Here is a 20308-nt window from a genome sequence, read left to right on the forward strand (position 1 = left end):
ATCATAGCTCATAGCTCATCTGCATCAGATCATACCAACCTAATGAGGTGAACTGATGTCATTGTATAAAAAAGTTTATATGCCTCCAGACCACTACACGTTAAGATTTGTTGTGACGGGAAAAAAGAAACCTTTTCTTGAAGTATATTAAAGTTTTCTAAATGGAATATAAAGACCAGTTGGACTAGTTTTAGCTATTTGAACAATACTCAGTTCTCAAAACTCATTCATGAATTACCAGTAACATCAATTGTGATTCTATCGTTACTTGAGAAAGGTAGACTTGGGATGACTGGTGAGAATTCATTTCTAATAGCACAAGGAATTATGTGGTTAAGATACTTCAGGTCAACTGAATGATATGCACTCACCTACCTTTTCAAAAGCCAGAAAAAATTGTTTTCAGAGGCTTGAGTAGCAATGGTTTGACAACCGTTCACATCACTGGGCAAGTTTTTCTAAACTGACAGAACTTACAATCAGCCACTTAACAAGTGTTCTCACCATTAAACTGAGGCACCATCTCCTTCAAACAGGATGGGTATCCTCCCAAGATTTGTAGGAAAGACAGTTAAAACAAGCTGACCTTAATATCAGTATCTAAATAACTGGCATGTGTGCATGACGGAGATAAAATGGAATGTGTTTATATTAACGTGGCGTTCGGCCTTTCTGAATATAGGTATGCATGTATTTCTCTAACTGAGAACTGTAGGTGAATAGTTCAGGCTACTGAACTGGAGACCCAGTTTGGTGTAGTGGTTAAGAGCAGTGGGACTGTAATCTGGAGAAGTGGGTTTGATTCCCCACTCCTCCAATTGAAGCCAGCTGGGTGACCTTGGGTCAGCCCCACCAACCTCACAGGGTGAGATTGTTGTGGGGATAATAATAATATACTTCGTAAACCGCTCTGAGTGGATGTTAAATTGTCCTGAAGGGTGGTATATAAATTGGATGTTATGATGTTATTATTACTCTGTTATTTTGATCTCAACAAGTTAATAGTGTGTTTAGTATCACTCTAGTAATTGTTTATGTAAAGTGTCTCCTGTGAAACCTTAATGGTGAATGGCTGTACTCCTATTTCTTTCTCCTGAGATTGTTCCATTGCTGTACATATTTGTTCTGGCTTGCGTATTTTTGTTGGGCAGCAGATGTCCTGACTGGCCTCTCATTTTTCCTGATTTTTCTGTTGCAATAAATTGCTAGAAAATTGATTTGGTATTTAACAAACAGATCACAGTGGAGATTGCAGACCTGCAAACATCACAATGCCTTTATTCTCAAGGAATTTAGTTTTTCATAAGTGAGGGATCTGCAAGGACTTATGGGAGCTATATCATTTCTTCTTGCTTGCTATTTCCTCTTTCCCTTTCCATGAAAGCTCCTATAGTCTCTCTTTTCTTGCTTTCTTCTCTCCTTCCCACCCACCAGCCAACCTATTTTATCTGCTCCCGTATTCAGTTTTCCCTCCTTCCCTCCTCCTGGCAGCCTCTGTCCTAGAAAACTGTGGCCCAGTTGTGTGATGCTGGCCACAAAACCAGACCCAGCTGCACATTGGGGAATCCACAAGGACTTGCAGCAGGCCGATCCCTTTCCCCTGGATCCACTTCTCCACATATTCCCTTTCCCCCCTCCTCCTGGCAACCCCCCTATCCTCACCTTTCCCTGCTTCTTTTCTCCTTTACACCCACCAACCTACTTTTTATCTGCCCCCCATCTTTCTTCCCGATGGGAACCCAAACCTGCTAACACCATTCTCTTCTACTCTATTTTATCCTCACTACAGCTCTTCGAGGTAAGTTAGGCTGAGATTGTGTAACTGGCTCAAGGCCACCCAGTGAGCTTCCATGTTAGGCTAATGACTTGAACTTGGGTCTTCTAAATCTTACTCTAAACTCTAGCCACTATACCACACCAGCATTCATAGGGTGGCTGCTGTTGAACAGTAGCAAGCAGCTGGGCCTGGGTGAGTCATGCAAGTCAGGTGGTATCAAGTTGCGTGGTGGTTGCTGTCAGGCCTGACCCACAAAGTCCTCCGCTAAAGACCAAAGCAGGCCTGGAAATGATCCTGTCCCCTCCCCCCTGCCTTTTATTGATAGAAACCAAGGCTTGAAGGATTTGTGGTTCACTAGTAACAACTGCGGAGGACATTCATTTCTTAAAGCTACAGGCACTGCTTATATTACTTTTAGTGGGGTTCTACCCCCCCTCCATTTTTAAGGTTTCAAATTTTTCTGCAAACCTGGGGAATTCTCAAGTTTGTAGAAAGGTCTGACTTGTCTGTTCATGGCTCCAATCTCCGGCTTTTAAGTATCCACAAACTTGGTCTCGTTAATAATTAGATATATTGATGGACTGACGTCAATGGCAAAAATTGTTTAGCTAACTATATAGGCTCCAAGCATCACAAAAATCCTGGCTTCAAATTATACCTACTGGGTGGGATTGGGTTATTTCCAGTTGCTCCCACCCACCAAGAGAATAGTGCTACACTAGAAAAAAATTACATCGACATTTTTGTGCTGGCAAGATGTTACCATCAGCAAAATAATTACACAAGCGGAGCCATTCCTACAATGGAGGACAAACTAGACAAAGTTGGGTGTGTGGGAAAGGATGAATACTCTTTAGGAGAAGTCCCAAGCTTGCTCAGGGCTTCTTTCTATCTCCTGCAACAACATAAAAGTTATACCTAGGAAAAAGAGCAAAAAACAAAAACAGTTCTACAAAAGCCACCAAAAGTCCCCAGATATCTGCCTCCCTCCAGCCACAATGGAGTATAGGATTCCAATTAACATCTCGGTCAATCTTGACACATCACCAATGTTACCCCAAGACCTCTTTGCACTGGCAACCATGGGTTGGAGCTCCCCTAGATCCTTAAGCTGGGCGTAACCCCAAGTGCTGAATGTTTTTTAATATTAAACCAGAGAATTGTGATCAGCCTGTGTTCAACAAATGTGGTTGCAAAATGAACTATATGGATTATCATGAGAACTGACAAAAATCTAATTGAACTCATTTTGTGGCTCTCCAAGTCCCCCTCCCCCCGCTACACACACTGCAGGTATAAATCCAGACTTCCATATCACCAAAATATCCCTCACAGTTCAGGCTTCTCCATAAACTAGCCAAATACTAACCTGGGCAGGATAGCTCATTTCCTGATCCGTCAGTATTTGCTCTGGCTGAATATTAGCCACATTTCCCCCACAAGAGCCCCAACATGTCTTTCACCAGCAGCCTCTAGCCACATGAATCATGCCACAAGAAGTCTCAGCCAATACCATTAGACATACAGATATTCCACAAGGATCCAGACACAATCTGCCAATAGCCAGATAAATGAATATAAAGGCCCTGAACCGCCACCATTCTGAGTTGGGTTTAGGGATGTGCATTATCAGTATTTTTCAAATTAGGGTATATATGACTATTCCTAATATCCAGGTTCAAAATTCTGGTTTAATAGTCAGATTTTTTCAGGAATCCAAAATTATTTGGTTCCATTATTCCCTTTAGGGGAATTTTTCCAGGGGGGCAGAGGAGCCATTTTTCAAGCAAACTACATCAAAATTGCAGTAGCGCTACTGCTACATGTTTACTAAAGACCCCCCCCCCCAAGTTTTAAGTCAATTGGGTCAAGAGATCAAATTTTATGGGCTTCTACACAAGGTGCCCCCAGCTATTCTCCATTGTTTCTTATGGAGGGAAAATCTAGTGTTTTTTCCAGGGGCAAGATAGAAGCCTAAGAGCCTTAGCCAAATACACAAGAGCAGCCACACTGGCTAAAAGCCTCCCAATGCAAAAAGAACCAACCAATGTTAGCAGGCAAACCCTCACACTGAGACTGTCAGCCCCACACCTGAGATGTGCAAAGATTTAAGACAAAAAGGTCTTCCAGGAGTTCCTGAATATCTAATCCACACCCTTTTGATTTTCCTCCTCCCTCCTTCCTAGTCAAAACTAGGGATCTGATAGCCCCTCCTCTCCAGAAATCATGTGTCATCAATCACAATTTTCACCTATAGTTTTGCCTAGATATGCATAAGCAAGATGCAATCATGCTCCCAAATACATTCCACAGTATAACTGGATTGCCCTGCCATGTACTCAGTGTGTGTGTGTGTGTGTTCTGAACCCATGCATGCACCCTCAGATATGTCTAAGCCCTCCTCCCTTTTCTCCGTGAAATGCTGCTTGTCTTTGCTGCTGCCTCCATGGAACCTTCCTCTTCAAGACAGGCAACTATAATCCTCCCTGAAACTGCTTTCCCATTTCCTCACTGTTGTCTTAGTTAGCCCTGTGTGTATGCTGTGTGCATTTTCTTTATGCTTACTTTTTAGTTCTCTGTTAATAAAAACCATTCCCGTTGAACACCAAGGTGGTTTTAGTCAGAGAGTTCTCTAAGGGAATGATCCTGGTGTACATTGGTGGAAGATCTCGCAGTTACCCCCCCCCCTTTGAAGCATCTCCTTGTAGGCTAATTCCCCCAACTCATAAAGAGACCCCCTTTAATGTAACACCAAGACCAACAGGACTGACATCAAACTAGAAAATCTCATAAGAACCTATGCCAAACCAGAGAATCCTGACAGTATCAACTAAAGCCAGAGACACCACTACAAGCTCAACAGAATCAGTGACAATCATAGAGGCGATGCAGAACTCAGGGCCAATGTGACAACAACAGAATGAACACAGAATCAGATAGTCCCAGTAGAACCAACTGAATCCAGAGACACTGTTGCCAGCCCAATAGAACCAGTGTTAGTCACAGAATCCTGGCAGAACTCAGGGCCATTTGCCCAACAGCTGCCTCTTTCCCCCCTTGCTCCTGTTGCCCAGGAAACCTGCAATGAGTTAAAAGCTGCTGTGACCTTTAAACTGCTGACGATCCCCAAATATTTCCAAATAATACAAATAAGATACTTTTAAAATAAAATAAGGTTTTCTGTCCCCACTTCTTAGCTCCAATCTCCTTCCTTGCTCTCAGCCAGCCACACAGTCCTCCAGCTTCTTATAGCCTGCCCACTCTTCCTTACTCTGCTAGGGACTCCTTCCCCTGCTTTCCTACCTTCCTCTCACCCGGTCTTCCACATTTTCACATACCACCAGGGACATCTTTCTTTGTTCCCGGGTAGATTGTATCCTTGGACTAACCACATAGGAAGAACACATTAATTTCAGGACAAACTAACTCTAATGGACCTGAGAATTTTGCAAAGTAAAGACATGTATATGGGTTGCCACAGTTAAATTGCTACTGTTATTACTGAACTGCTCAAAATTGCCACTGATACTTTACCACTTAAAGCTCACATAACAGGTTTAATAATATTAACATCACCCATGAGACAACACTTTTTATCAAGTATCACAATTATTGCCATAATGGAGCACAGACACATAAGAGCATCATTTTAATCATGATTGTTATACAGTGCTAAGCAGATAGACGCAATTCCTTAGAGGTAGTGTTTTGAAAAGAACAAGACATCCTGGTCTCAGTAGGGATGTCATAGAAGTTTGCTTTAGTCTTTTTTTTGTTACCAAAATCGGTGAGGAAAGACTATTGAAGGGAATCATTATGCTTCCTTAGCTGAAAACAAAAGGTAATAAATGGGTTTTTTAAGTTCTACAGCATAGACCTAATACTTCTTCAGGTATCAGATGGAAATGTAAGTCCAAACTATTCTTTATAAACAACAAAATTGGAAAGTGCCCTAGAAATAATCTGAGAAACACAATGTTAAAGCTAAAAAGTTCTAAGTCTTATAAAAATCATTGGGAGATTAGTGGGAGCTAAGCATTGTGTGTATTTGGGAATTTGTTTTCTTTAAAATGTGTGTGGGAGGCTTCTTTAGATTTCATTGTAGAAACAGAATTAAATGGCAGTAGCAAGATGGACTTTCAAGCAGGGAAAAGAGTAGTCACTTTCACACTAAACCTGCTAGCCTCTGAGTTCCATGAGAAAGGGTTCAAAACACTGGCTCTCTTCTAGATTTGTAACACCACATCCTGCAATGGCCAGCCCACTGGGATTAGACCGACGGTCAGCAACCACATCTGAGCGTTGCTCTTATCAAGCTCGGCAGAAGATTGCAAAAATGAGGAAGGCTTATAAACTCAATAAAGAAAAAAAGGTAGGTATTTACAAATCCACTGACTCTTCAGAACAACTTTGCTATGTCCACAAGGATTGTAATGAGATATTTTCTCACTCTGGATTTTGTTATGCTTATTTTTTCATACATCTACAGATATAGACTATTTTGTATGGGGTTATAGTGAGCCTGTTTGCTTAATTTTTTGAGATACTCGATTGAAAAAAAAATGCATAACTTCATTGATCTGGTCAAAAAAAGTATCCTCAGTCTACACCACTAACTTTGCATTAATTGTGCAAAGCAACATATAAGGCTTTTAAGGGGGAGAGGGGAAGACAACGGGAAGCTAACTCCAGCACTGTAAATTTTTATTAATACACTTCATATTTTGTTATTCAGGAACAGAAGCTGGATATTTCAACTCCTTTAACAGGTCATCAAGAAGCTAAAATTCCATTACAGGAAGGCACAGTTAACCAAACTCTATTTGTGGAGGAAGAATGGGAGAAAGAGGCAGCAAAGCTTTTTGCCTGGTCTAAATCACTGGGTGAAGATACTGGAGATGACTAAATGTGTTTTTTTAATGAAAAAGTTCCCCATTTGAAATTACACAGGGGCTACTGTAGTAGAAAAGCAGATAAAATTGCCCTTATGCAGTTATCTTGGCCACAATGCAAACAGAGTCCTGACAGAACATAAATGCAATATACTCCAAAGGGGGAAAGGGCTTAAACTGGTATCCACTGAACTCAGTAGAAAGATGCATTCTCCTTAATATGACAGACTACAACCGTAGTTTTTCTATTTTAAAATGCTGTAATGATATAATACTCTGTGCTGTGAAATAATTCTATAAAACCTTAGATCAATAATGGTCAAAAGCTATGCACTTTTAAATGACAAGTTCTAATGGGAAACAGTGAAGTACATCCTTCAATCTCTTCAATTAAAACCAGTATGCCTAGTAAGGGCTTAACTTTGGCTAGATTTTGTCCAGTTGTCTAATGTTAGCATTTCATCTTTTCCCAGTTAGACCAACATGGTTTGTGTATAGTAAACCTAAACCATAAGGCAAAATATAATAAAGATTAAAAATATTTTATTTACATTTCCTTTATGTACACTTTGTACACCTCTTTCAGTTTACAACTTATGAGCACATGTGCGTGTCTGGACATTACGCATCACAGCATGGAAGTAGTTAACCTGTGAACAAAAAAGGGAAGAAAAATGCTTTTTAAAAGTTGAGGCAAACCTTAAATTTTAGAATTTCCTAGAAGCCCTGGGGACATTATTAGACAAATATCTCAATATGCACCCTGGAGTCAAGGTATATATTTGAATCAACAAAGTATGTTAACTTGCTACAGCACACACAGTGAAGTTAGGAAATATTTTAGCCATTCAACTGGAAGATTTTTTAAAAATCAATTTGGGGTAGGCTGAGAACCAATACTGGATTATGCCTGGCTAACTTTTTAATGCTGCTGCTCCTGGTTAGCATTTTACCACTTGTAAGGGTTCCAGACTTTCTTCCAACGGTATTTAAAAGATCAATAATGTCTCCCTGTTGCTGAAGCTGTTAATGGAATTTTGACCCTAAAGTAATCATTTAAAGTTTTATGGAAGAATTCACCAAAGCAATCTTGGATTGTTTATCTAGATTTCCATTCAGCTTCTTGCTTTTCCTTTCCTACACTACTGAATAAACATTGCTATTGATAAAACACTGCATAATAGTAAAACTAAGGGTTTCCATTTTTTTTAAACACGTATTCAGCCTAATGAAGGCATAAGCTCTCTCTACATTGGTTTTTGTAGCTTTCATATAAAGTATGAGTAATCCTATTGGAGTTACACAAGCTGTGCACTTGCACATTTTCAGATTCAGACCCTAATTTGCTACTTCTGCCTATGCAAAATAAAACTTCTCAGAAAGTCAGTAATTTCCATAACCAGATTGTATCAAGAAAATAGTATTTCCCCATTTATTTTTCTATGAAATAAGCATGTGGAAAAGGTATGATCCTAAAGAAGTTATTTAACAGAGTGATTCTACATGTGGCTACTACATCACCCCTAAAATGTAAAAGCATTATATCTAGCAGCAACTATTGGATATAAAAAGCAGACATACTAAACATGCAGTTGTTTTTAACTGCTGTCTAATTTTGCATGCTGTATCTTTTCTATTCTATCTTGATCCCTTAACTCACCCAATCCCCAGAATAAAATACTATCCATGACCAAGGTAACTATACCAGCATGAACAACTCTAAGATCAAATTGTAAGGACAAGCTCTTTCTAGATAAAATGACTGCAGAGCCTCTTGATTAGTGGCTAGTTTATACCAATAGAATACAATACCAGTTTTTCAGCAGCATAAATCCTATGTAAATATTGGCTGGTTACAAGATACTATTTCTTGGAAGTGTCACTGACCCCCTTACAAGGGCATTAGCAGCAGTTAGCAGTTTCTTCAAACTCTAGTTCCTGGTATCATGTACTCTGCATGCATCCCTTCCTATAGAAAAGGAGATATCACAATCCAGTGCAAAATTAAGTATGCTTTTTAATCCAATTGAAATCTGTTGGCTGTAAATCTATTTAATGTTGGGTTGGATGGGGGTGTAACACTAAGTTTTCGTGGTTTCCTTTATTCTGGCACTTGACTCACTAATGCAAATGGAACCTGTAGCATTTGAACCAAATATTGTTTATGAAGAGCCCATTACTTAACAAAAGTAATATAGCTCTAGTGAGTCAAAGAAAAATGGGAAAAGGGAAATGCTGAAGAACAACTTTAAAATTGTGTCCACTGCCCAGAGTTCTCTCTCCCTTTTTACATTAAGCGAGTGTATTGAGGCAATGCAAAGAGGAACTAAGAGCTCATACCATTTTAGACTAGTGTTTTGGATACTATGAACAAAAGTAGGATAAGAATCACTGACACACACATAATTGATAAATAGCTTCTTAACCATATCCAAAATACAAGGATAGCAATACCTTCTTGTAGATGCTTGATTTTTTCTTTTCATCTGCTACATGGGAAAGAGGTAATAAAAGCACGCACACATACAATAGTTATAAAATAAATTCCATTGTAGATAAAATGGAAATCCAATAAAAATTGTTGCTATCTGATGCATGCTTTCTTGAAGCTAAGGCCCATTTGATTCACTGGGATTAACTCTCAATTAAACAAGCACAGGACTGGGTTGTTAAGTAGTTTTCAACCAATCTATCACAATAAAATGAAGTAATAAAACAACAAGCACTGCAGAGTTCTAAATAACTGTTGAAATATTTTTACAGGCCTGTCAGATGATCATCCTTAATGTTCTGCTCCAATACTTTAATTCTAGTTTGTCATTTCAGATATGTCTTCTAAAATGTTGAAAGCATTGCCTAAAACCTAATACTTAGTTGAAGTCAGAAGTTAAAAAGTGACATATATACTTAATGAGCTCTCTTTCATCTGAGTGCTAAGCCCTTTTAAAAAAGGATATTCCTGTTTGGGTCCTGCACAAATTCAGCAGGTGGTCTGTTCTACTTAGGGTATGTATCTGGAGGATCATATGTTTGAAAATACGCTACTGTCAAAATTTCCCTGACCACATTAAGTATAGCATCATGGGGACAAGGCTAAGCTGGAAGACTTCTCCTCAACATGCTAGCTGCTGCACAAGCAGGAATACTTTAATCAATTTGACTAATTCATCAATGTGACTAATTGATCATCACCCTGAAATCTGAAGCAATACGTATCACCATAGTGCCATGTTCAACCTTGGTTCTTAAGAGATTAAATGAAAGGCCCAATTCACATAAACAAAGTGATACATTGTGGCTGTTTGAAATCCAGTGATGAATGCCTTGAACCACTCACCTTGTGATTCTGTCAATTTCATCATGCCATTGCAAGTAAACAAGTAATTCACTAGTGTTGTAAAGTGGGCAGATTCTCATGGTAAGCAGGATTTCAAACAGCTACTATAGAATAGCTTCTTTAAGTGAATCAGACTTGAGTTCTTGTTTTGACAGATTAAATTCCTAGGATGGAATGTAGGAACAGACATGCCAGCACATCATCACAAAGCATATTATCTTGGGATCTCAGACACTTAATACCAACAAAAAAAGTGGTGCTAATGCATTTTAGCTCCATCTACAAAAATCAACTACCCCACACAAAATTCACTTAATTGGTTTGAAATGGCACAGAATTAAGATTGTTCAAAAGGTACCCACAAAGCAATTATAGCTCTTACTCATGATGGCTGTCTCCAAACTAAGAAAGGTTAATATTCTCAAGTGACACTTATGTTCTAGATCACATATGGATTGGGGGTAAAAGTTAAATACCATGCTCACTTAATCTAAATTTCTGTGACAGTGATTTGCTATACAGAACACCTTTATTCAGCCAGTGAATATTGACAGTGTGCACTGGCATAACCTGGAATCCTGCAACATCCCACTCTGTATAGGGTTACATAAGACTAATAAATAACCAATGGAACTAGGGTTTTTGCTTCTCCTTTAGAGCTGAAGTACACAATCTGTAATTTTGTGTGACATCTCTATGCTATTTTGGATCACAGGATGGACTCCAAATGTTTCTCCAACATTAAAACAATTCTTAGCACTTACAAAACATTTCAGAGCTGATGGCAAGGCCAAAATCTTCTGACATGCTAGTTTTGTATACACACAAGAGTTACATTGCATAAGCTGTTAATCATGTAAACAGGTTCTTTGTCTACTTGTGTACTAATGAAACAACTAAGGAAATTTTTTGAAGCAGTCAGTATATTTGTGTTCTTTACAGAACACCACATGCATTTGGCTTTATGCTGCAAAGGAGATGTTGAAGTATATGCAATCTCATATTTCAGAGCACACAAATATTGGCTAACAATAGCCAATCAATAGCTTTACGGGCAACTTTTCCTTTGTGGAAGATAATGTGAGTTTGGTCAAGCAATCAATGTTAATACACAATCTCATTTAATCTGCCCCCTCCCTTTTAATCAATATACTCCGGGGGGAGGGGGGATGTGGCAATTCTCCTGGCTTTCCTGTATTACTCTCTCTCTTTATAAATCTTTATATCCTAAGAGCTGTAAGGAAAATAAAAGCACCTTACAAAAAGGTACTCTATATTATAAAATGTCAGTTGTTCATTTACTTTACAAAAATGTGTTACAGTTTAATAAAGCACATTTAGGGAGCATTTAGTCCTTCTGGTATGCATCATTTTACACTCTCTGAATATAGAATGCCTGCTCCACAATTATTTCCCACTAGAAAATGCTGAAAGTAATTTTTTTAAACATTACAGTGTACTCTTGCACACAGTTTATGCCGCATTTCACACAAGCAGTTGCATCTCTTAGGAATTTTATCTTGGCAGTTCATCCAGCATGAGCAGGCCTTAAATTGCTAGGGCAGAATTTTGTCCACATTTTACATGCCACTTTAAGTAAATTGAGGAAGAATGTAATTTTAGTATTTCAGGTCAGATTTCTATCAGGTTTGGTGCCAGTTTGGTGTAGTACTTAAGAGCAGTGGGATTCTAATCTGGAGAGCTGGGTTTGATTCCCTACTCCTCCGCTTGTAGCCAGCTGAGTGACCTTGGGTCAAGTCACAGCTCTCCGGAGCTCTCTCAGCCCCATCCACCTCACAGGGTGTTTGTTGTGGAGATAATAATGACATACTTTGTAAACGGCACTAAGTGCGCATTGTCCTGAAGGGCAGTATATAAATCAAAGGCTGTTGTTGTGATTATTATTTTCAACAATCTACAAATAGCTCTTAACCAGATGCAGTTGCACTAGCCCTCAGGCCTCAGTTCAAGGACTGCAAAATCAGTAGTTATTTTCCAAGTTTGATTTAAAAAAAACAACATATTTTTACTAGCCCAGTATTTACGCACAGTAGTTTATCACAGAGTGCTTTCCGACAATGACATATAGTGCTTCAACACGTCTGATAATAATGTCTATGGAAGAAAACAGAGTTTCGCTTACCGTAACTGCTGTTCATTGACGTCTTCTGTGCAGGCACACATGGGACTGCGCACGCGCAGGCCTGCCGACCGGATCTTTTTTTCACTAGCTAAATGTCCACTAGGGGGTGCCCAACCGGTAGTGCGCATGCGCGGCTATTCCTGCCAATATTATATCTGGTGGGCGCCCCTCACCCTCCAGTTTCTCCTGTGCCGCCGACCCACCAGAGAAAAACCATATGGAGGAAGCATAGCGGGGCAGGAGGGAGGGTTTGTGTGCCTGCACAGAAGACGTCAATGAACAGCAGTTACAGTAAGCGAAACTCTGTTTTCATTGTCCGTCTTCTGTGCAGTCCCACATGGGAGACTAACAAGCCGCTTACCTTGGTGGAGGGTATGCTTCTACGAAAAAAGCGACTGCAGAACAGCTTGACCAACAGCCGCCTCCTTGCGCTCCAACGTGTCCAAGGCATAGTGCTTGGTGAAAGTCTCAGATGAGGACCATGTAACCACTCTGCAGATGTCCCGTACGGGAACCCCCTTCAGGAAGGCCACAGAAGACGCCTGAGCCCTGGTGGAGTGAGCCCGAACCTCAAGTGGACACTCAACATTAGATTGCGAGTAACACGTCTTCACAGCCATCGTAACCCACCTGGAAATAGACTGAGGGATGGCAGACTTTCCCTTGCGGGGACCCACATAACAGACAAAAAGACTATTAACCTTCCTAAACGATTTGGTTCTTTCCAGGTAAAACAGAATCGCCCTATGCACATCTAAAGAATGCAAAGCCCGTTCAGGATTATCTGTAGGCGAAGGAAAAAACACAGGTAGAATAATGCCCTGCGATGTGTGAAACTGCGTGGCCACTTTAGGGCAAAACTTCAGATCTGGCCTAAGGACCACCTTATTGGGGTGCACCTTAAGAAAAGGAGGATCCTGTCTAAGGGCCGCCAGTTCTCTAACCCTGCGGGCCGAGGTGACAGCCACCAAAAACACAACCTTATACGACAATAATTTTAGGGTACACGATGCCAAGGGTTCAAATGGGGCCTTCATCAGAGCAGTCAACACCAACTTGAGTGACCATTGGGGCACTATTTCTCTAACTGGAGGAAACATGTTTTGTAAGCCCTCGATGAAGGATTTAGACAAACTATGGGAAAAAACTGTCCGGCCATCAACTTTCGTATGAAATGCAGAGATGGCAGCCAAATAAACTTTCACAGAAGAATTAGAAAGCCCTTGATCCTTGAGTGTCAGCAAAAAATCAAAGATGGATCCCAAATGGCAATTCCAAACATCCAGCCCCCTCTCAGCAGCCCAATACTCAAACCTCTTCCATTTAGCTGCGTAGGACTTGCGACTGCTATCCCGTCTAGCATTAACTAGGATTTCTGCAACCCTGTCAGACAACCCAGGGGGCCCCGAATGAACCATGCTGTCAGTTTCAGTTTGGGTAAATCGTGATACAGCACCCCCCTGCAAGAGAGGAGATCGGGCACCAGATTGAATTGATACGATAGACCTTGAGAAAGCTGCAGCACCAATTGAAACCACGGCTGATGTGGCCAAAAGGGAGTGACTAAGATCACGTGAGAACCATCCCTGAGGACTTTGCTGACCGTCCTGGCAATCAACGGAAAGGGGGGGGGGAAGCATAAAAGAGAGCCCCCGTCCAGGAGATCTGGAAAGCGTCCCCCAAAGAGTTTGGACCCAGACCTCCCCGGGAGCAGAACTGAGGAGCCTTCCTGTTGCTTTCCGACGCAAACAGATCCACCTCTGGGAAACCCCAAATCTTGAACAGGCCGTTCAACTCTGAGTCTGTGATAGTCCACTCATGGTTGTCGGAAGTTAGACGACTCAATTTGTCTGCTATCTCATTCGAAGTCCCTGGAATGTGAACTTCCTGTAACGAAATGCCCCTGTCTACTGCCCATTCCCAGATACGCATCGCTTCTTCGCAGAGGGATCGAGATGTTGTGCCCCCATTTGTTCAGACAGAACATGGCCGTGCAATTGTCTATGAGAATTTGCACCGTCTTCTGTCGTAACATATCTGCGAATGTGATAAGGGCAAAACAGATAGCCAGTAACTCTAACATATTAATGTGGAGGTACCTGTCCTGTTCAGACAGGTACCCGTGGGCCCGGAGAGGGCCACATTGAGCACCCCAGCCTATCGTACTGGCGTCCGTAGATATAGTGACTTGACACTGCACTGTCCCGAAAGCAACCCCCTTCAGCAGATTACCCTCAGAGATCCACCACTTGAGGGACCCGAGCACTGCACGAGGAATGGAATACTTCCTAGTCTGAGGGGCGGAAAGGAAATCATGGACTGACAGGAACCACAACTGTAGTGGTCGCATGTGCAACCTGGCCATAGGGGTCATAGCCGTGGCTGACGCCATAAGGCCCAACAACGTCTGTATAGTCGATGCTGGCTGAAAACGACACCTAGAGAAATGTGCCACCATGCGCTTAATGCGTAAGGCACGTTCCTGGGGCAAAAATCCCTTATTCGATATTCCATCTAGGATCATACCTATGAATTTTGCCCTTTGCGATGGGGCCAAAACTGATTTCTGAAGATTAACTAAGAGCCCCAAACGTGTGCAAGTGCGCACCACAAGGTCAACATGCTCAGAAAGTAGATCAGAGGACGGGGCCACCAGCAGCCAGTAGTCCAAATAGGGAAAAATGGAGCATCCCTGACGTCTAAGGAAAGCCACCACCGGAGCCATGCACTTAGTGAAGACTCTAGTTGCAGAGGACAACCCAAAGGGCAACACCTGATATTGGAACACCTTGCCATTGCAAAGATATCTCAGAAACTTTCTGTGGTCCGGATGAATGGAAATATGCGTCCTTAAGGTCCAGGACGGCAAACCACATGTTCTCAGGCATCAGTTGTAGGACCATATGTAAAGTTAACATCCTAAACTTTCTAGGTCTCACCGACCTATTCAGGCCTCTAAGGTCTAAAATAGGGCGTACGCCCCCATCCTTTTTGTCGACTACAAACATCCTGGAGTAGAAACCAAGGAGGGATTCTCCCTGTGGGACCTCAGTAATTGCCCCCTTCTGACGTAACGCCAGCACAGCAGTCTGGAGCTTTTGAGAGGAAGAATCAAACGAAAAATCAGGGAGAGACAACTCTGGATAAACTTCAAACTCAACTTTATAACCAAACTTTATAACATCGAGAACCCAACTGTCAAACTGCATCTCCACCCAGAACGCACTAAACTCGGCTAAACGATCACCAAAGACAACGGTCTGGTCAACGGCTAGTCAGAACTGTTTTGGCTAGGAGGCCGGTTCCTTTCCTGCCGGGCTCCGTCGATTCTGTCGCAGGCGGTAGTTAGATCTGCGCCACTCAAAGGAGCTCGATTGCTGATGAGGCTGTCTAAAGGAGCCATAAGGAGGATATGGTTGGTATCTCTGATTTCGGTTCCGGTAGTAGTATGAAGAACGATACAGAGAACGGTTGAATTGAGAAGGTCTAGCGTGGACGATGCCATACGACCGAGCAGTCAGGCGGTCCTTTCACTTCTGAGACAGGTACTCATCCGTCTTGCTGGAAAAGAGGGTTTTCCCTTCAAAAGGCATATCCTCGACTCTACTCCGGGTTTGAGGAGGAAGAGCGGTTGTCCTCAGCCAGGCATGCCTCCTGAGGACGACGGCTGATGCCAAGGCCCTGGATGCTGTTTCCAAGGTGTTGTGGCCGGCACTAATCTGCTGTTTTGATAGGCGCAATGCCTCGTCCATAATGACTTTGGCTAGGACCTTCTGGTCCTCAGGAAGTTTGTCCAGGAACACAGCGATTCGGTTCCACAGGAATATCTGGTAGGCCCCCATTATGGATGAATAGTTCGCAATCTTCACTGTGAGGGCAGCTGAGGAATAAATCTTTTTTCCCAGAGTGTCTAGCTTCCTGCCCTCCTTATCAGCCGGTACCGCATGAACACTCTGTCTCTGATTTGATTGCATCTCCTCGGCAACAAGGGATGATGGGGGAGGATGGGTGAAGAGATAGGTGCAAACATCATCTCTGGTCTTGTATAAGGCTTCCAATCGACGAGAAGTAGGATGAATAGAAGCAGGCTTCTCACATACAGAGGTGATAACTTCCTCCAGACCCTCTATGATGGGGAAGGCAATGGAAGCAGGGTTGCCTGAATATATATGGCGTAGGATCTTATCCTTAGGCTTCGGATTAACTGCTGATACCTCCAGCTCCAATGAACGAGCCATTCGCATCATTTGTTCCGCATATAGGCGGAAGTCTTCCGTCGGAGAAATTTTGCCGGAACCGATAATAATTTCGTCTGGCGATGGATCCAATGGAGGATTTGGACTCAGATCCCGATCAGCCTCGGACCGAAGGTAGCCATGTTCCCGTCTGGGGGAACCGTAGCGAGAGTAATTGCTACCAGGTAGATCCCACTCATCTCGGGCCAGGGAGATCGAATAGGCCCGGTACGATTGAAGGTCGGAACCGAAGGTTTCTGCCTGGAACCGATGATAAGACCGAGGGGAGCCCTGATCCAATCGCTGGCGGTGTCTCGCATGGGAAGGAGAGGCTGGCCACGGTCCCTCACGATGATCCCACTCGTCAGCCGATGACAGGTAAGAGGGTGACCGGATCCGAGGGGAGGGGGTCTTAGGTCTATCCCACTCGGTCTCTGTTTGCATCGAAGCAGTGTGCTTCCGTTTACTCTTCTTCTTAGCCTTCTTCGGTGGGCCCCCAGATCAGTCCTCCTCTCCAGAGCGTTTCCTCTGCTTAAGCTCGGAGGATTTCAGAACGGAGTCAACCGGAACCAAAGCACTCGACGGCCTCATCGGATCCGAGCCTCTAGACTCCGAGCGAGTGACGCTGGAGGATCGGTCGGGTCGATTTGGTTCCAAACTCTTCGACTCCGATGTCCTCGGTTCCGACTTCTTCGGCTCCACCCTCAAGATCGTCGGATCCAATGTGCTCTTCGGACTTGAGCTCAGCTTAGCGGGTGATTTTGGAGCGCGCCAGCCCCTCTGCTCGGATCCGAGGAGGTGGTGGTCTCTCTCACGCGCCCCGGGGAAAGCGATCACGCGCCCCGGGGAAAGCGCCCCGGGGAAAGCGTGGAAGAGGCACTCCGAGATGACTTCCCACTAACCGACGGGGTTCTAGGGGGGGATCTCTGCACCATTAGTTGCCCGCATGGCCCTCTTCCATAACATCGCCTCTAGCCTGGCTTTTCTTTCAGCTCTGGCTTTAGGCGTGAATTTCTGGCAGTGCTCACACTTAGATACGTTATGTCTCTCTCCAAGGCATTCCAGACAGACCGAGTGGCCGTCTGTCCGAGTCATCTTCGTAGAGCACGTAGCGCACCTTTTAAAAAGAGCTTTTTCAGACATTGTGCCTGAGACAAGCAAAAACTCACCAATCGTCTTAGTTAATTCACTCACTTTCACTTTCTTCTTCGGCAGCGGATGAGCTAGATCCTAACCGGTCGGCGGCAAAGAAGAAACTGGAGGGTGAGGGGTGCCCACCGGATATAATATTGGCAGGAATAGCCACGGATGCGCACTACCGGTTGGGCACCCCCAGTGGACATTTAGTTAGTGGAAAAAAGATCCAGTCGGCAGGCCTGCGCGTGCGCAGTTCCATGTGGGACTACACAGAAGACGGACAATGGACACAGTTCTTGTCAGAGGACAGTTAGTGACTGTTACACACATTTCTGCTATGGCCTTTTCATTAAAAAAAGCAGTGATAGATAATGCTATTTTTAGCATTAAAAATTCAAATATTAATCAGCTTTTACCAAAGATGAGCTTATGAACAAGCCTTCTACTTACCCAGAAAATTTAATACATGAAGGGTGCTATTACAGCTAAAAGTCAAGATATGGCGGATAAACTTATAAAACATACTTTCCTAGAAGCACATAAAAAGGCGTATTCTTTTATCCTGCTCTTACAGTGTATGTTTGTAAGCAGGGCTTTTTTCCTTCTGCACCTCTTTCTGCAGTACCGGCATCTCTTTCAGCTGGGACTCCAAGATGGCAATCATCATACCAGCACCTTTTTTTTTAAAGAAGAAAATGCACTGTGTGTAAGTATGTACACACATTATTCACAGACCACAATGCAGGCAAAGGCAGCCTGAAATTTTTCTCATTGAAAATATTTGATGTTAATTAAAAAAAAAATTTCAGCATACTTATTGAAACGATTGCACCATGGTAAAAAGAAAGCCATGCAAAAATAGAAAATAATTTAAAATTCTCACTGATATTAAAGTGAGAATTGTGAAGCCTGATCAGAAAGTCAGGTAATTTTATAAAACAATCTTTTTAAAAAGTGATGTACAGGGCAAGATTCAACGGCCTCCTCTATGGCTACATCAGGTTCTACTCTAGTAAGATTGCCAAATTTTATTTGGACAGTTTTTAAAAAGTTAAAATATACAATATAGATGTGGCTCACAAATAATAATAGAAAATGTCAGGACTTCTTTTCCAAAGAACTTTTCAATTTTTCTGACGGAAAAAATTGGAAAATTTGTGGGAGCACTGAAAATTCCTGTGAATTATTTTCTTTGGGAATTAGAAAAATGTAGGGATGTGACAAAAAAAAAAATCTGGATAATCTGGATCCAGGTTTCAGAGGGGAAAAATTCAAGATCCTTGAAATTTGGGTTAGATTCTTTGATCTGGCTTAGAGAATCCTGGATTTAACTGGACATTATTCCCTAGGGGGAATGGGTTTTTTTAAAAAAAAAAGCTAATTCCCCCAAATTTGCAAGGAACCTAATCCTGACTGCCCTTTAAAGACCTCCCAAATTTCAGGATTGGACCCTAGAGTCCAATTCTATGGTTACCTGAAAAAGCTGCCCCCAGCAACTCTTCATTGTTTCCTATAAAAGAAACATTTCCAAGGCTTTTAAACTCCTAGGCAAGCCTCCTCCCCTCACTTGGGCTTCTCTGGTTTGACAGTAATCCCTTGCAAGCTTATTGTCAGAGAATTCCAATGTCAAACCAGAGAATCCTATTGACAATCTCTTTTACTGAAGCAAGGGGGAGTGAGGCTTGCTGAGCTGCAAAGGTGGCCGGAGGCAGCAGCTTGAAGGACTTTTGTAATTTCAGTGAGGGGAAGAGAGGCAGAATGGGACGGGATTCCACTCTGCCTGCTGTTTCTTCCCCCACCCTGCCAGCCTCACACTGTTCTCCTGCAGCGGCATCGAGCTTGGCCTCAGCTCCATTAGTGCCAATCCTGCCATCTCACTGCTACTGCCATCTCACCACCACTGGCTGGATAACGGGGCCCATCAGGGTTCAGCCCCCGGTTTGGATCCAAGGGTTCAACCTGTGGAACCAGCAAAGTCAGATTATGCCAAATAGATGGAAATCCAGCTTTTTTTGCCAGTTCTTAGAGCCAAATCGCACACTCCTAGTGAAATGTTTGACAATATTTTTCTCGCTCAAAATGTATAGCATTCAAGTCTGAGTTTTCAATTTGTCCTATGGAAACACAGGGGAATTTGGGGGAGCATTGAAAAAAAACCTTCATGTGAACTATTTTATACCTTTGGAAATGCTTAAGAAGGTGTTTATCTCACTCAAATTGTATAGTATGGAAACGTCTCAAGGGTTTGGAAAAGCTGTGAAGTTTTGGGGAGCACTAAAAACTGTGAATTTCTTCCACCTTTGGAATGAGTGAAACATTTTAAGGCAATGTTTTACTCAAAATGTATAGGATAAGAAATATTATATAAAACAACCTACAACATTAAGTAACGATAATTCTTATATACAGACTCCTACAACATAGCTTAAAGAATGTTTAGATGTGAATAATATTGGTAACAATTAGTATCCTATATTGTGTTTAATGACCATATATTATTTAACTGTTATAAAGTTGATATCCAAATATGCTATTATGTGATTGTATGAAAATGCTTCTGTCCAAAGAATATGCTTTCTTTTGTTTACTACAGAGTTCATTTTCTACCTTCAGTTCTTATTTTTCTTACCACTGAAATGGCAAAAATGAAGACACATGTGCTAAGGTAGCATTGGGTGCAGCAGGTTGCAATTTTCTCTCAAGTATTATGTATTTTCAATTTTTCTTAAACAAATCTAAGATATTTAGACTTTTAAAATCCATAAAATATTACAATTTTATATGCTA

The 20308-nt window shown here is 42.1% G+C and overlaps 2 protein-coding genes across 2 annotated transcripts in view; one reads left to right on the top strand and one right to left on the bottom strand.

Annotated features, from left to right (window-relative positions):
• C3HXorf58 (chromosome 3 CXorf58 homolog) overlaps nucleotides 1–7219 on the top strand; it is a 33067-nt gene extending 25848 nt beyond the window's left edge. Inside the window, exons 7-8 of the mRNA XM_054973485.1 lie at nucleotides 6008–6149; nucleotides 6513–7219. Coding sequence (XP_054829460.1) covers nucleotides 6008–6149; nucleotides 6513–6683 — 313 coding nt within the window. The 3' untranslated portion in view covers nucleotides 6684–7219. The remainder of the gene's footprint in view (nucleotides 1–6007; nucleotides 6150–6512) is intronic.
• Nucleotides 7220–17769: 10550 nt separating this feature from the next.
• The window catches only part of KLHL15 (kelch like family member 15), a 44052-nt gene continuing 41513 nt past the window's right edge, over nucleotides 17770–20308 (bottom strand). Inside the window, exon 6 of the mRNA XM_054974950.1 lies at nucleotides 17770–18196. Within this exon, the coding sequence (XP_054830925.1) occupies nucleotides 18185–18196 (12 nt within the window). The 3' untranslated portion in view covers nucleotides 17770–18184. The remainder of the gene's footprint in view (nucleotides 18197–20308) is intronic.

The sequence above is a fragment of the Eublepharis macularius genome, chromosome 3 (assembly GCF_028583425.1).
Source record: "Eublepharis macularius isolate TG4126 chromosome 3, MPM_Emac_v1.0, whole genome shotgun sequence".
In the NCBI taxonomy this organism is placed as follows: Eukaryota; Metazoa; Chordata; class Lepidosauria; order Squamata; family Eublepharidae; genus Eublepharis; species Eublepharis macularius.